The sequence below is a fragment of the Dysidea avara genome, chromosome 9, assembly GCF_963678975.1.
Source record: "Dysidea avara chromosome 9, odDysAvar1.4, whole genome shotgun sequence".
NCBI classification, from domain to species: Eukaryota; Metazoa; Porifera; class Demospongiae; order Dictyoceratida; family Dysideidae; genus Dysidea; species Dysidea avara.
In genome coordinates this window covers 24742972-24760116 of record NC_089280.1, presented here as the reverse complement: position 1 = coordinate 24760116, position 17145 = coordinate 24742972, and the positions used below count along the sequence as shown (strand labels likewise).

Below are 17145 nucleotides of genomic sequence, written 5' to 3'. Positions count from 1 at the left end.
AGCATAAGAACACAAACCATTCTTACTGGAACTACATATAAGTTGATAATAATTTCAAGTCACCTAATATAGCACCATGTTGATTCCACCTGATCATGCAAGCTATGTATAGTCCTCTTATATCTACTAATGCAGTTCTGGAAGCAGATGAAGCTACACTGCTTGAAAAAAGAAAAACTAAAACTCCTTTTACGGTATGAATATATAGCTGGTTGATTTATCTAAATACTTTTACCAGCTATGCACTGGAGGGTGACACACTGCGAGATGTTCTCTGGGTAGTATAACACACTATGTATACCATGTGTCTTGACACAACTTCACCTCAGATTTGGGTGATAACCATAATATTATGTTATATTGCCATACAAGGGGGGTGCATGGGGAGCTGAAGCACCCCCCCCCCCTCTACAATTTTACTATATCATGCTAGCTAGAAAGATAGTAGAAGCTAAAGTACAGGTGCAGTTGCATCTGAGCCACACATGGGCAATGAAAACATGGAAAGAGTAAGAGAAGAGCTAATCTCTTCTAGGAGTCAACAAGAGGGGATCAAATTTACTTTTCAGGAGTAAAAAGCTGCTACATCGAAATACTCTAATAGAACAGTCAACTACTCTAATAGAACATCCATCTTTAGAACAAAGACTAAATTCTAGACCCCTTGAACTTCAACTTTGAACTCAAACCATATACAGCAGCATTTATGCTGTGCCATTTATATGAAAGCTAGTAAGCTACCACTGCTAGAACTAAAATAATGATTTTACTTAAAAGTGGCTCACAATGTTTATTCAATAAGGTTCAGTCTAAATTATTGCCAAATTCAACCTCAGATCTATAAATTTGCAAAATCTTGAGGGTTTGCCACACAACTCCTAGATAAAGTATGTTCCTCGTGTTGAGTGTGCTTCTCACACTGGACTACTATATAGTTGTATCAACCAGTTGCCAGATTTTTTAGCACCCACTATAGATGCCCCTAGCTTAGCACCCCAGATCTGCCCCTGCCCTAGTACTGAGATAGAGTTAAAGTGTGTTTTTCTGTATATGCTGTCTACATGAGCATGTGGGGGATGTGATTTGAGGATAGTCAATCAGTTGAAAACTCCACAAAATAATTTTTCAAATTGTGGCAACTTAATGGAAGCCTTTTGGGTCTTATTGAAGGCACTTTTATGCTTGAATAAACCTAAACAATAATTCCAAGATGTTGTGAAGGTATTGTGAAGCTGGGTTCTGGTCAATATTCTTGTGCAAAAGTACATCCTTTTATGACCCCTACTACACAGTATACACTACTATACTGTATGATGATATGGAGCATTAATGCGTCATGTGAACAACTTGCAAATAAGATGCAATTTTTAATACATCACAATAAATAGAAAATAACATGCTTGTATGTAGAAGTGGGATATTTACCTGCATACCTAAGTGCATGATTTATAAAGTTAATGTTTTGTTTCACAACTTCCTAATAGGTACATGTTTAATTAGCTAGGTAGTGACTGAGGATTGAGGATGGGTGAATTAGATGCTAGTTGTGTACTTGTAAAAACTTACACCAACTTTAACTTGTTTGACATAGCAGCTTTCAATGGTTATATCTGTTATGTTTGGTTGCTACTGATCAAGTGCTGCGGTTTGATTGTATGTTTATATCATCGGCTGTTTTGGAAGACTATAATATGCGTACTTAGCTGTGAATGCAATGCCCTCTTTGTGGAGGGACCCGTATTATGGTTGCCCATTATATATTTCATCCAAACTCATTATCTTAATATTATTATATAATCTCATGTATGTACTAATATCATGTGCTATCATCATGTCATTTTTACTTGTTAATTGTTTGTTATGCTTTGCAAAAAACATTATGTGCTTAGTGTTAGGACAAAGTAGGCAACATTAGAGCTAGTGTGGTGGAAGGGTGCTAGACAAATATACTTGACTGTGTATATATCAGCACACACACACGCACACACCCATACACATAAATGGAGCCCTGAATATATAGTGGCATCACCATTCTGTGTGCCATGGCATGTCTCCTTCGAAATTCATGGTGGCAAGTTTCACAAATAAACTGTACAGAAAGAGCAGTGTTCTGTACCTTCTTCAGTCCTCACACTACACTTTTCTGACTTTGGTAAGGCGGTACTATTGCACCAACGTTGGTTGCTTTGTATTTAACCAGGTGATTCTGACTATATGCAAAATATGTGTGGAGTGAGTAGGAAAGCCTAACAAATCTATATTATACACTGAGGTCATCATCATGGGGAAGTTTCCTGTGTTGAGTTTTAGAATCCAGTCTTTATCAGTCAAATAATAATGGCTACAAGATGAGATATACTCTATTAGAATGGTCACAGTGACCTATTCAAAGCAATGTTACTAGGTAAGAACTAAGAAACTTGCATAAATGAGTGTAGAGTTAAAAAGGAAATTATGTTTAATATAACTCAGAACCTTAAGTTCTTTTTCCTATCTTATAATCATATTGTTTCTCATTTCATGGCAGAGGTTGGAAGATGGACCCCTACATTTGCATGGGAGAAATAATTCTACCTAGATACTATACTTCATACTGATAAATTAGAAAGTTTACACTGGCACCACTTCCAGCTGGGGCAGATTTTACAAGCCTATTTACTTGATGTTGCAGTTGTAATCTTCTTCTTCTCCTGTAATAGGAAGTAGTTTGACCTAAACACCAGTGGAACTTGACTAAGCCAGTCACCTTCGGGCCAAAATTTCTTGATCTTAATAGGCAGGTGGCTGCTTTTGACAGGTGGATTGGTGTATAGACATCTCATTTGGGAAATTTATAATTGGCCTTTATAGAGAGGTGGTCTTTCTATACAGGTGGCTGCTAAGACAGTAATTATATAAAATGGAAAGTACTATAGTCACAAGTATGGAAAGTACTTTGTATAAAGGCTCCAATAGTGAATTTATCACCATGGTGTTATAAGCACTATCTCAGTTGGGACTTTTAATAAAAAGGTATAGACTTTACCTTCTTTGTACAATTAGTAAAATAACAATAGTGCAGTGGTCAAGTAGTACAAATATAAACTTCAATAAAAATCCTTGGATGTTTTAAGATTAGTCGACTGTTCTATTAGAGTATACTAAATCTAATTTTGACCACTCTCATTGATTCTACAGGATGTAAGAGCTCAGCTCTTCCCATCCATTGCTTAAGATGTAATTACACCTGTATAGCTTCTACTATATATGATCTATAGAAGTTAATGTATAATTATGGTAAAGCATTGAGGGCAGCTTCATTATCCTAAACACCTCTTAAATCTATCCTGATTTGTCTTCAGACAATTAAATTACTATGAATAACATTTGTGTCTCATTACAGTAGGTACTCAATTATCCAAACAGTGTGAATGACTGTTCTATTAGAACATTTTGACACTTACTGTATGTTCTATTAGAGTAGTTGAACTGTACTGTAAATAAACGAATGAAATTCACTTATCCACACAAATTCACTTATCTGAAATTGAACTGGCACACAGGTGTTCGGATAACAAAGAATCTAATTTATTTTTAAGTATTGACAAAATAAATACGATTGTGCTGGTAAGTGTCATATATCAGTGTATCACAGCTAGGTAGCTAACTATACCAATAAAGCCAAGGGCACTCCAAATCAGACAAGTAGTCTCATGTCCTGATGGTTTCAATAGAGGCTTATTAATCATTATTTAGATTTTAGTAGCTATATGGTTACATCAGCACTTTAAGAGCATGTCTAGGTATGTTGTTTCTCTCTTAGGAGCTGCCATTAGCTGATGTCCCAATTATGATGACATTGCTGGATGAAAGGCCAACGGGTAAACGTATCGTCATGTACAGACAAGGCTGTATCAACACCATCAACGAAGTTAATGGTGAGACAAAGCTACTCATTACTTTAGATGCCAAGGTACATAGGTAGCTATTTTTAACATCACTGTTTATCATTGAAGGTATTCTTTTTTTTGTGGCCCTGTTGGCATTTGAAGGAAACGATCAATGTTTGCTTCTTCTTGGCTACAATTGTAAGGGATAGATGTTGTGCTGGTGTACATATGCTTATATTCATAAACTGGATTAATGCATAATGGACTTGTATGTCTGTGTAATTTTACTTTCATGTTAATTCCCAGCCTTTTTGCTGTTGCATGTCTCCTGGTTACTCAAAAAGCTTTTGGCTACATACTAGTATGGTCGGTTCTGACTGAACCAGAATTGGGATGAGTAATGTGTGGACACATGCGCACACACACACTATCCGCATAGCTGTACATGTAATACATCATTTTGCAAGCATTATACAGTAGGTTATTACATCTTTAGCAATTATATTATTATGTGGTTTTGCTCCCTGAACTTATGCATTGGATTTTTTTTAAATCTTGCTTATACAGACTGCTATTGTGGTTGATGTACTGTGAGAAGCTAGCCACATGCTATATCACAATAAATCACAAAGTTTAAAAATGGTTACAGTATAGAAATTGTTATGCATGCTTGCTACATTATTCTACACAACTAAAGGGGCAAGAAACAGTTCATGATAACTGATTCAAACAGTAAGAGTCAGCATTCCTTCAATTCTCTTTATATCTAGAGGTACTTCCATAAGCAGGATTGTCTTGCAACACAACTTGTTCTTTAGGATCTGAATAAGCAGGATTATCCTGCATGGTGACATGTTGTTGGGTGGGGCTGGTATTGGAGATGTTCTTAGTATTGTTTTGTTCATCACTCATTTCAGTGTAAATTGGTTCTGGTTTGTTTGGTAAAGATGTTTGTAATGCTCCCTCATCAATAGCACTGTAATATACACCCTCTGGTTTAGTGGATACACTTCTGTTTCTCTTCCACACCATAATTGCAACCACAAATACAATGATGATGACGATAATAATGATGACAATAATTGCTACTATTACACCTGCTATTAACCCAATGTTGAAATCAGTGCTGCCACCACTAACTGGGTCAACTAAAACAGTAGTATGAGTAGGTGTTGGGGTAATAACACTTCTGCTAAAAGTAGTAGTAGCAGCAGTAGTAGTAGTAGTAGTAGTAGTAGTAGTAGTAGTAGTAGTAGTAGTAGTAGTAGTAGTAGTAGTAGTAGTAGTAGTAGTAGTAGCAGCAGTTAAAAATGTAGTAGTAGTAGCAACAACAACAGCAGCAGTAGTAGTAGTAGTGGTGGTGGTTGTGACTGTAGTAGCAATGGTTTCTGTTGTACTACCATAGGCAGCTACATGTGTATAGGAATTTTTTCATTTGAGTTGAGATAAAAAGTAATAAAACAAGGGAGCTGGAGGTGTAGATAACTTCCCATATTTCATTACCTTTTATTCTATAATCCCTACACTTGTATATGTAATAGGATGGATGGCTGTGGTATTTGGGATTAATAGTGTGAGCATTGTAAACAGGATGGAGTAAATAGTGTGAGGTGAAGCCGAGCAACTATTTCCTCCCTATTTCCTTCCTGTTTACAATGAAATCCCGAATACCACAGCCATCCATCCTAATCCAACAGCCATAGCAGCTGTTGCTAGGCAACAGAAATACCATTGCAAAAGACCAACCACACTCAGCACCGTGGGAAGTGAACAATGATTCTGCTATGTTTTCACCCATTATACAGCACTACAAACAAAAAAAAATTTGAGAAGCACCTCTGCAATCATGTGGTATGTGCATGGTAACCCACCATCATCATATGGTAATGGAGAACTCTAAATAGTATAGTAAGGTAATGGAGAAAGAAGTGGGACACAAAGGGAAAAAAAAGGAAGTCCATTGTGTATGCTGCAGCTGGCAGAAGGTATGTCTCGGGCCAAAACAATGTCAAACAGTGAAGAAATCAATTCCACAGCATTAACCATAGTCAAATTATGGTTTGTTGAAGGCATAAATCATCAATTAGTTAGTCAGGAAACTTCAGGTAAATAAGATATTTAAATTCCATAGAGAAAAACTTCTAAAGGTATTGGTTATGCCTAATTAAAACTGCAAAGCTGTTATGAAGGGAATTATGTTTGGTTTTTAGGTGATATTCTTGGGAAAGAAAGGCCTTACCTCCATGATTCCTACTGCATGATCACTATACTATAGAAAATACTACCATACTGCATGACATATATACAAGTTAAGTCTAGGTGTAGAAAAGGCTATGGGGTTGAATACTCTAATAGAACAGTCACAACAGGGTAAAAAAGTGGATTGAAACTACCAGCATTTGAACCAAGGACCTCCATATTGAACACCCCAAATCCTTAACCACTGAGCTGCTGCTATCTCACTGTTGTTCACCTCACTTAATTTCTACTTTATAAATGAAGATTCTAGCTAAAATTTACTAAATATTTAAAGTTCATAATTTCGTAGATCTACTAATGAAACTTTTAGATGGTTCTAGAACATTCTGTGTGTGTTCTATTAGAAATTCTCAAAAAATATGAGAATGCGACTTCTTTAAACCTCAAAAGGTTTTAGCTATGATGGTTAACCTATACGCATACTGATTATTAAGTTATTCCCATAAGTGATGTACCCTGTAGGCATGACAACAAGTCAGCCTTTTTTAATGCAAATAATTGTCCATAGCTCTACGACTATTAATCAGATTTGTACCAAAATCCTCTAATATTACTGCACCAATTTCATGGCCGCCACCTTTGATCTCACAACTTTTTTTCATCTTGAAGGCTGCACCCTTTTATACAGCTTGGTTGTTTTGGTGTGGATTTCACTTCTTTCTGTATTTTAAATTATACCCCAAAGCCAACCATACACCAGTAGCGTAGCTACCATTGAGGCAACCGAGGCAGCTGCTTCAGTAAAAATGCTCAACAACAGGCTGAGCAGGCCTGAGTTTTTGGCACCCCAAATTTTCTACTCAAACGTTACTAGACAGCATTACTGTACCCCAGTAGCTGAAACGTGTTCCAGCACCATGCAAGGCACCATATCATCATAGGCTCCAGCCCTGCTTAGTACTATTTTGTGTGGTTTGAATTTGTGAAAGATCGAGATACTCTAATAGAGCAGTCATCGTAATATACTCTAATAGAGCATTCAATACAGATTATAGCCACTGGTCTCATTACACTGCTTGATCAATGTTAACTGTCTTCACACTACTTTTCAAAAGTTCAATGAGTCAACTGCATGGCATTACATTGAGCTAAATGATCATGCATATCATGCATTAGCAGTTACAATCAAACAATAACCTGCTCCACATGCCATTTCAAAGCATATATTTTCAAAAAAAGTAGTGCACATGATTATGACGTCCATTGCAATCCATGGATGGCCTGACCGTTCAAAATATCTCCGGAGTAAGTTGTGTCGCATGCAATTAAACTAGTCTAATAATTGGAGCATGGTATACAGTAGCATTAACTTATGCTGGAGCATTACATATGACATGTAGAAAAATGCTCAGAGTCTTCTGAAACAGTTTCCTCCTTCCAACCAGATAGTCAACCTGCAAATGCTGTACCACCCATACTTGAAAGTATTTGTGAATCAGTTGAGCCAGAACCATTCCCTCTTAATTTGGTTGACAGTGTATAAACTTTGTCTCCGTAAAAAAATTCCTGGCTACGCCACTGTACACTGGCTTTGAGGTTTGTTTTAAACATATCATTGTTCTTCTTATCTATAGATGAAAGACAAACTAGTGCTCTACCAATACAGAAAAATATTTATCGATCTGATACCATGTAAAGACTGATATAATAAATTTGTGCTTGCTTTTTCATATAAAGTTACCTGTATTTATTTGCAATAGTCTTGTAAAGTCTTTCCAAATTAGGCATACATGATTGCATTATTTGTCAATTAGGATTTTGCAGTGATTATTCTATTAAAGTATCTTGATTTTTCATGCAAAACGTGGTAAGTTGCAGTTGCTCAATTTTCACAAAGCAAATCCTGTACCTTTAATGCTAGAATATGATTTACAACCTGTTGTCACAAGTTTTATTAGCATAGCACTAATTATTATGGTTATGATGATGACTATTGGTGTGAGTAGGTCTTATTAGTAGTATACTACCCCGGTGATCTGTACCAAAATGGCTATAATACCAGATTTGATTCGATAGAATACTAGAAAAGTTGCAACAGTATCGTAATACAGAGTTTATTTGATTATTTTTGTAATACTCTAATAGAGTGCACATTTTTTTGAGGATTTCTAGTAGAACACACATAGGATTTTCTAGAATAATTTAGATTTTCCATTGGTAGATATATAAAATTGTGAACTCTTACTAATTTTAGCTAGAATCTTCATTTATAAAGTAGAAATTAAGTGAGGTAACATAGCAGCGGCTCAGTATTTAAGGATTGGGTGTTCAGTATGGAGATCCTTGGTTCAAATGCTAGTAGCTAAATTTTTAGACATTTTCTATGCACTTTTTACCCCATGGTGACTGTTCTATTAGAGTATTTTGATCCTGTGATTTACAGTTGTTTGGTTTTTGCCTTGTAACTCTGTAATGGTCATTGCAATTTCTTTAAATCGCAAGAGGTTTGAATTATGACAATTAACCTATACGCATATTGATTTATAAGTTATTCCCATAAGCAGTGTACCCTGCAGGTGTGACAACAAGTCGGCCTTATTTAACAACACAAATAATCATCCATAACTCTATGAATATTACTCAGATTTGCACCAAACTTGGTACGTAATTGTGCCACACTATGTGGTTAAAGTGTACTAAAGCTCAAGAAAATCTAACTATGCATTTGCATTTAACAATGGTTTTTGTAAAGTGTGCAAAAATAATCTAATCCCCCACATGCCTCCTAAAAAACTAAGAAATAAAGCCAAATTTTGAAGGCTAATATTTCACGATTGCACTAGGCAAATTTGCTCATATTTGGTATGTAGGGTGCTGAATTTGCAGTATAAAAATGATTCTAATTCGAGAAGGGAGCATGGAGCTACGTATGCATGAAAATTGCATTTTATTACTTCCTGTAAATATACTCATGGTATGGCATGCCGGCTTTCTTGGTTTCTTGGCTGCACGACACACTACCACGTGTCTTGATCTTGCAAACACATGCCACACAACTCCATTAAGATCTGCCATGTGCAGATTATATACATGATATAAACAATATCAAATACACACTAACATTATATAGTTCACATAGAAAATGATAGGTCCCCATGCACCAAATCAGTTTATGCTCCAGCTGCTTTGTTAACATGCACCAATAAAAAGGTGTTTGATCTCAGTGTGGTTTGGCTTTATTTCATTTTATTACAATGACTACCATTACACTAAGTTTTACAACTCAAGCACCATTACTTTTATAGATAAGAGCACCAACATTATTTTTATAAGAAACTCACATGTGATACACTACAACCCTACAATACTATATACCATGCAAAATTGCTATTTCATTATGTGGGATCATATGTAGACAAGTTGACATCAGAGGCAGATTTAGTATTTTAAGGGACTAACAATTGTAACAAATTAATAGTGGGGCAGAGGCTAACAAATTTAATGGTAATTGTTTGATACAGTCAATACAATAATGGACAAAGCATGCTCTATACAGTGGGGTCCAGGGCATAAAAGGAACTTTTGCCTTTTGAGATGGAATTTAGTGACAATTTTGTCTGAATAATCATAAGCACTATATATAGTCACTTCATGTTGTAAGAAAACCATTGGTACTGAAGCTGTCAAACAGAGCTAGTGTAGCTACAGCATAAATGTTGAGACTTAGATTGAAGCTGCTAAAATTAAAATTCTACAACAACCATGTAGCATCACTTTAAATTCCAAACTTCAGATAGATATGTTCCAGAAAAACACAGTATGAATAAGTCAGACTAGAGATTACCTATACCATAAGGGATTCATTTACTCTTTGTAGAGTGCTTCAACTTCACTTGGTCACACAACTTACCACATACCGTGACTTATTGCACTCTTACGTACTTACCACAAAACAACACTTCACTTAGGAATATATATAACCCGTCAGTAAAAGCCACCACTATTCTTAATGAATGAAACATCAAACCTTCATTGATAATGTCAACATTTAGTCTGTGTAGTCTGTTCTCCACAGGTACTGGAGAATCACTAGTATCAATACTGATCTGATTGGATGGTGTAGTGGAGTCATCATTTGATGAATACAGTGTCAAACTGGGGATTTCTATACCACCGTTTGGTGCATTCCAGAACCACATACTGATCCTACGGATAATAACTGGTTGATCAAATCTGAACACCACAGACACATTTCTAAGTACTGAACTGGTCCTGTTCCATACAAAATAAGAAGATAAATCTGAAAAATTGATATTTCTGGTAGGTCCACGTTCACAGTCCATCAAGGTAGTCCCCACTCCACAGTTAATGGTCCCTTGTCCATCAATTGGTGTACATCCATCATTACTGGGTTGCACACCACCAAACTCATCTGACCTCATCGTAGTATATGATAATGGTGGTTGTGATATTATAACAACATCTACAACTCATCATGTTACACAATGATACAAAACATGTCATACTCACCATCACGATGACAATTACCACAATTAGGATACTGTTGACCACTAGTGGAGTGACCCAACAAAATAACCAGTGAAATGATAATCATGTTAGTCTGTATAGTCATCATACATGCTGATTACACAACAACACTAATACATTATACAAGTGTTGTGAATGAGTACAAAGTGCATGATACAATGTTTTAATTTTCCAGTGGGAAGTATAGCATAACTACCAGACATAGTTGCAAAATGTATACCTACAGTTAACTTGCTTATATATCAGAGGTCTATTTCTCTAGACTCAAACATGACTGTATACTGTAAGTGCTGTGAACACTTTGTGTGACTTGCTTTATTATATTTTATGTGACTGGATGCAAAAAAGGGCATACCAGTACACAAACTTTGTCTATACTTTTCCAAACTTTCAAGACTTGTAGTTACATTGAAATGAAATACTCTAATATAGCAACCAATTAAATAATTCAAGACTATGTGATGCTTAAACATCAATGAAAATGGTCTGATACAGCAATAAACTGGCATTATTAGCCAATTATGGTGGAATAATTTTGGGAATGATGGGCAGTTCTCAAAAGCATAATAACCTCATGCTTAATCACGTGACGCCTAAGATTATTTTTGTAATTGCTGCAGAAGATTGAGATACTCTAATAGAACAGTCAGTTGGTACAATTTTGATCTCAAATGTAATGCTAGTTATCTGATTACTTAAAACCAACGTGTTCCTCACCCCTGGCTATACTAATACATCAGTGCTCATTGAACTACTAGCTGTACATTTACAATTATAGTTACATACTAGAAGGGATTTGATAGGTCTGCATACAGCTAAATTTTTCTTTAATGTGACTTACATGACATAGTATATGACTTGTAGAGGGATAGCTGTCTAATAAATAATAAATTGTGACCAGAAATCATAAGCATGTCTAAACCTATAGTTACTAGCTGTTTTTTTTTGTTTTTTTTGCCTACCAACCGACACATTGTGTTGTAAAATAAATCTGAGCAACAACTTTTCAAATAGGTATGGCCTAAGTACTCCAGTACAACATGTGATGTGATTTTGTACCCATACAGTGTATATACATCCCATTTTGTGCACTCACTCGAGCTCGGTATAAACTATTAGCTATCATTAAAATATTTAATGAATTCTTTTAGTTACTGAACAATTATTATTAATTTTATTGGAAATTGGTTCTACAAGTTGTGTGTACATAATCTGTTTGGGAAAAATGGAATTTGCAAGTCAGCAGTAGTTGGGAGTTGACTTCCAATGATAGTAGTAGGCAAAAAGGTGTAAAGTCTTGTAAATTAAATATGTTTGACAAAAGGGATTCATATATCCATGCCATGCTGCTTGTTATATCAAGTGAACAGCTGGTTTCTGGATATATACACTCATGTTTGTTAATCGTACTGTATAGTAGTGACCACAAAGGTATGGTCGTAGCCCATGAAAAAACATCACTCAAAACCAGACTCACTTTTACCAGATGACAATGAAGCAGTATTGGTTAGGTAAAACTAAGCCCAAATAAGCCTTCAGATCAACCCAAAATGCTTTCAACAAGTTGCTATGTAATTAAAGATATTTTAACGGATTTTAATTTAGTGGCTACTTTGATTGCCGAGGTGCTTTTCAAACAATTCTTGATTCATCATGCTGTGTAACTTGTTGAACATAGCTAACAACAAAGCATTATGGATACTTCACTTTTCAGATGATAATTGATATAACTGGGGCGCTCGTAGCCCCATTTCTTTCTTTCAATGTGGTATGCGTAGATTGCAGAGGTGCTTTCTGAACAATTCTTGATTCGTAATGCTATTTAACGGGTTTAACATAGTTGACAACGAAGTGTAATGGATACTTCACTTTCAGACAATAATTGATAGCTGGGGTGTGTGGCATCATTTCTTTCTTTTGATGCAGTATGTATGGGTTCACCAATCATAATAATTATTATTTATAAAAAAGTTAACAAACAAGTACACAAAAAAATTTGGAATTTTCAACTAGAGTAGGGACCATAGCACATTGATAAAAAAAGTACTGAAATAAGCTGGAGTAGTGCATGATATTAAATTTCTCCTTTCTCCACTTTTTCAAACACGTTTTATATAACAATTAACTTTAAACAAGGCTGTAGGACTGGTGTCCTACAGACATCTTCAGCACTTATGCTGTAAAGTTTTAATAAATAAAAAGAATTTTAAAAAATAAAACAATAAGAAGTGTTATATCTCTATTGTGCATTTCCGTTATGGTATGGTATCTTGAACACAGTAGAGATATAATACTTCTTATTATTTTACTGTGATTTAATATCACACACTACTCCAGCTGGTCTCATCGATGTGCCATGCATGGTCCCTACTCCAGTAAAAATTCCATTTTTTGTGTGTACTTGTACAATAGGAATATATCAAGACACATGGTGGTGAAAATAAATTCTCCAAAAGTAGTTGCAATATACATAATTCAGTATAACATTCAGTTGCTGGTCATGCATGTCAAATTCACTAAATTGGCACAAAATTTTCCTGTGGTGGCATCCCCCTAGATAATACTAAGTGTACTTTGCATACAATACTACGTAACTATAGCTACTACTATATATGCAGTTGTCACATTTCTTAGTCCCTTCTATAGATCTGCCCTGCATTAACTATATTACCTGCATCTTCGTATATAGGCTCCGATATCTACGATTTAACCTTGGATTTAACTACATCTAAAATTCAGGCTTTTAGCTGAGCTGGCAGCCAGGTGGTGGTAGCCATACAGTGGATATGAGACTCTGACATAGCATTAAAAGTGACAAGACTGATCCAGCAAGCCCAGAAATCCGCTCTACTGAGCCTGGCTACAATTTTCAATGTTATGCACCCAGTTATACAAGAAGTTACAAAAGGCATTAGTGCTAGCTACCCACGTTTGTATGAAATCAACATGTGATCATTTCTCCCCCCACACAGAGTAAACCAGCTGCTCACAAAAAGGCGCCACTCAATGTATTGTATTTTTCAGCCTTCTGTGTACCTCACTCCCAGTTGTTATTGAAACTTGAATGTCTGGAAATCAAAGGTGATGTTTTGCAATGGTTGAGGTACTTCCATCAAAGAGTCATTGATTAGCTAATGGTTCATTTTTAAGGTGGCTGCCTGGAGTACCCCCAAGGTTCTGTGCTTGGTCCTCTATTGTTTTTACTATACATCGATGACATCCACAGCTCAGTTTTGATGTTTGCAGATGACATAGCACTCAGAATCACATCTCTTTCTGATCAAGATCTTCTACAAGCTGATTTGTCTCAAGTTATTTAATGGTCTCGCTAATGGTTAAACTTGAATCTTTCTGAATGTGAAATAATTATCTGAATAACCATCTACTATTAGTGATGTCAAACCCCCTGCGAAATTCTGGAATTTTTCTCCTGTAAATTGTATTGCAAGAGTGACACTGAGTGGCACAATGGTTGTGCGTTCTGTAGACGGGTTAGGTGGTAGGTGCATTCGTTTCATAGTGTTGACTTAGTAAAGATGGTGCTCTTCTGGTGAGTTTCTTCGTGATCAGAGCAGAAAGGCTTTTGGTTAAAGTTCTTCCCATAGAAAACATATGGGAGAAGAGCATCGTTGCTCGCTACATGTAGAAGTAGTCCAACTCGTGGGTTGAATGGTTTTTGCCCATTGCAAGATACAACTTGAATGTCTACAATAGTTTATTGGTGATGCTATGCACTTCATAATACTAAGTGACGTAATTCCGCATACGTCACTTGTTTTTGTTTTGTGCCATGGCTACCAATGGTGTTCAATAGAGATGTCTGGAGAACCGCCTACTTGTTTGTTTAACGGTTACTAGCTATTACAGAAGCAAATGTGGCAAACCTATATATCAATCTGCAGTATTCTTCATGCTCTACAAGGTGCTGTAGCTAAAAATTGACTTTTAAAAATCATGTGACCTCTCTACAGTACTATATCTGTTGTCCAATACTTTGACATGTAGTGGTCAGATCATGTCAGTTAATAAGTTTAAAGGCAACTAGATCCTTAATATTCTTCAACGTTCTCTCTGTACACATACTCTCCCTCAGTCAAAGCTGCCGTTTACAAATGTATTTACATTTGTAGACGGCACTATTGTCCGTTCCATCCTGGGTATGCCTCTCGCCTGTGTGGTATACGTACCTGCATTCATCTCGTGACTCGGACATGTGGGCTACTCGCGGGCCTAGTCGCGGCCAGCCAACCTGTAGTCTTTTTGTCATTTGGTCGCTGGTAACACTAGGTACACATTTCCAGGCTGATGGTGCCACATTTTCCTCCCCGTCCCAGCACACAACTGGTCTGAGGCGCCGGTGTGACGCCCCTCGTCTGAGCCAGCCGTGGATTACTGCAGTAAAAATTCTACCAATAATTATTGCATACGTACCTGTGTATTATGTGAGATGTCAGCAGCCATTGCGGTCCCAACACTGTCCACAAGTTGTCTTACATCACGTGACTGAGTAAATATACGTGGGAGAAGTGTTGGCAGTATGAAGACTGTGAACTTCATGCTTCTGTATTTAGTACAGTGCAAGATTTACTAGCTATCTATTGCTGACACTATAGCTAGTTAAATCATGAACAATATATAGCAACCATTTATAATAACATATAGCTAGCAGTAATCTGAATTGTTGTCTGAGAATAGCATGAAGTCCTGTTTTCTAAGGCATGTGGTGGCTCCTTATATAGGAAACAGGAACTTTACAGTTGAATGTCCTGTAATAGCTATGCACAGCTGAGTGGCATGATATAAGACCAAGAGTTGATCCAGCTGTAGTATACATCAGAAAGTAGGTTTAGATTAGCTGGGCCATGTTAGGGTTTATATATTGTATACTTGCCAATTGTGTGTACCTGTGTATACTTGCTTGTGTATATGCCTGCTTGTATATTTGGTGTATATATGTCTTGTTGTACACATGTGTACACCTGTGTTTACATACCTGCATATATACCTTGCTTTAAATAAGAAAGACATGCAGATACGCTAGCGTGACTGGAATCTTTGGGATGGCCTAGTTTGCAAAGCAGAAGAACAAATGCAAAACTGATGTGTTACAAAATAATTAATGATATTGTTGATGTTGACATTGATGACAATATGCTAGTACCAGTAACATGTCACTATATATGTGGTCACCTCATGCAGCCATACACAAGAGTAGGCATGAGGCTATTATACTCCAAAAATTGAGCATTATGCTTTGAGCAGTGCTCAAAAACTCATCTATTATGCTTTTGAGAATTGCCCATTATTCCCAAAATTATGCCACAATTATTGGCTAATAATGCCAGTTTATTGCTGTATCAGACCATTTTCATTGATGTTTAAGCTTCCAATAGTCTTGAATTCTTTAGCTGGTTGCTGTATTAGAGTATTTCGTTTCAATATGACTGCTTTATTAGAGTAAATAATATTCAGTGACTGTTCTATTAGAGTTTCTGACTGCTCTATTAGAGTATCTCAATCTTTTTAATGGAATTGTGCAATCTGCAGATTTTCCTACTGTTAAAAGCTTTATAATTACCTCAAAATGCTAGCATAATTCCTGATTCCCACACATACCTATTATGCCCAAAATTATGCCGGCATAATTGCCGCATCCCTACGCAAGAGTGGACGCATACAAATATTCATATATGCCATCATCGATTAAACTTTGGAATACCTTTCCGGGAGATGTTGTCAATCAAAACTCAGTGGAAATTTTCAAGCCAACTTACACACGTACATGCACACACTTGTAATTAACTGACAAACAACTAATGTTAATATACATTCACACACAATCATAATTGTGATTCAGATATGTATGATTATACTCCACTTGCGGAGGTAAGTACATCAAATCTATTACCTGGTATCACCTGCAGTATACTACTGTGTATATACACCAGTGCAACCTATATAATTATAGTGTATATCACAACACCGTCATTCAGTTCAGTCCATATCAGTGCATGCATATGTATGTGTTGCACTAGCTATGCATGTATACCCTAGCTGGGTACATCAAAAAACACTTAATCCTATATCATGTCATATCCTGCATGTTAATGTATGCATAGTAATAGTAATAACTTTACAGTACATGGCATGGTAAAATTACAGTAAAGAGACGGATAATTATATAACACAGATTACATATTGCACTGATGGTCTGCTAGCACAGGAGCAGCCAAAAAAACTTGAATTACATTAATGATTAATTAAAATTAAAATTAGGGGTATAGGAGCAATGTTGCAGCAATTATAATAAGGATAAAGGAGATGATATGTGCATGCATGGATTACTTGGCAGATTAAAGTGTTCTGTAAAATGGTTCGACAGGTGCTTGTAAATTATTGATTTGATTGTGTTGAAATGTAGTTCAGTGTTGATAGGGGGAAGAACATTCCAAAGTCTGTATAGGGAGGCGATTGGAATAGAATTTACAAATTTTATTATTTTGATGAATAATTGTGAAGCAACTTGTAA

General features: G+C 36.2%; 1 protein-coding gene across 1 annotated transcript; it reads right to left on the bottom strand.

The window, feature by feature from the left end:
• Positions 1-4464: 4464 nt before the first annotated feature.
• Positions 4465-15110, bottom strand: LOC136267221 (uncharacterized). Its single transcript, XM_066062308.1, has 4 exons — positions 15048-15110; positions 10599-10689; positions 10015-10551; positions 4465-5278 (listed from the first exon to the last, which is right to left on the bottom strand). The coding sequence occupies exons 1-4, from the start codon at positions 15075-15077 to the stop codon at positions 4620-4622; spliced, it is 1317 nt and encodes a 438-aa protein (XP_065918380.1). The 5' UTR covers positions 15078-15110; the 3' UTR covers positions 4465-4619.
• Positions 15111-17145: the final 2035 nt, after the last annotated feature.

Bases quoted from the DNA above. Each gene is read 5' to 3' on its own strand.
- LOC136267221 (XM_066062308.1), bottom strand. From the start codon at position 15,077: ATGGCTGCTGACATCTCACATAATACACAG. The intron at 10,690-15,047 runs GTACGTATGCAA...ATGACTATACAG, and splicing joins ACATCTCACATAATACACAG to ACTAACATGATTATCATTTC. The intron at 5,279-10,014 runs GTAAGTACGTAA...ATACACATGTAG, and splicing joins AAGTGAAGTGTTGTTTTGTG to CTGCCTATGGTAGTACAACA.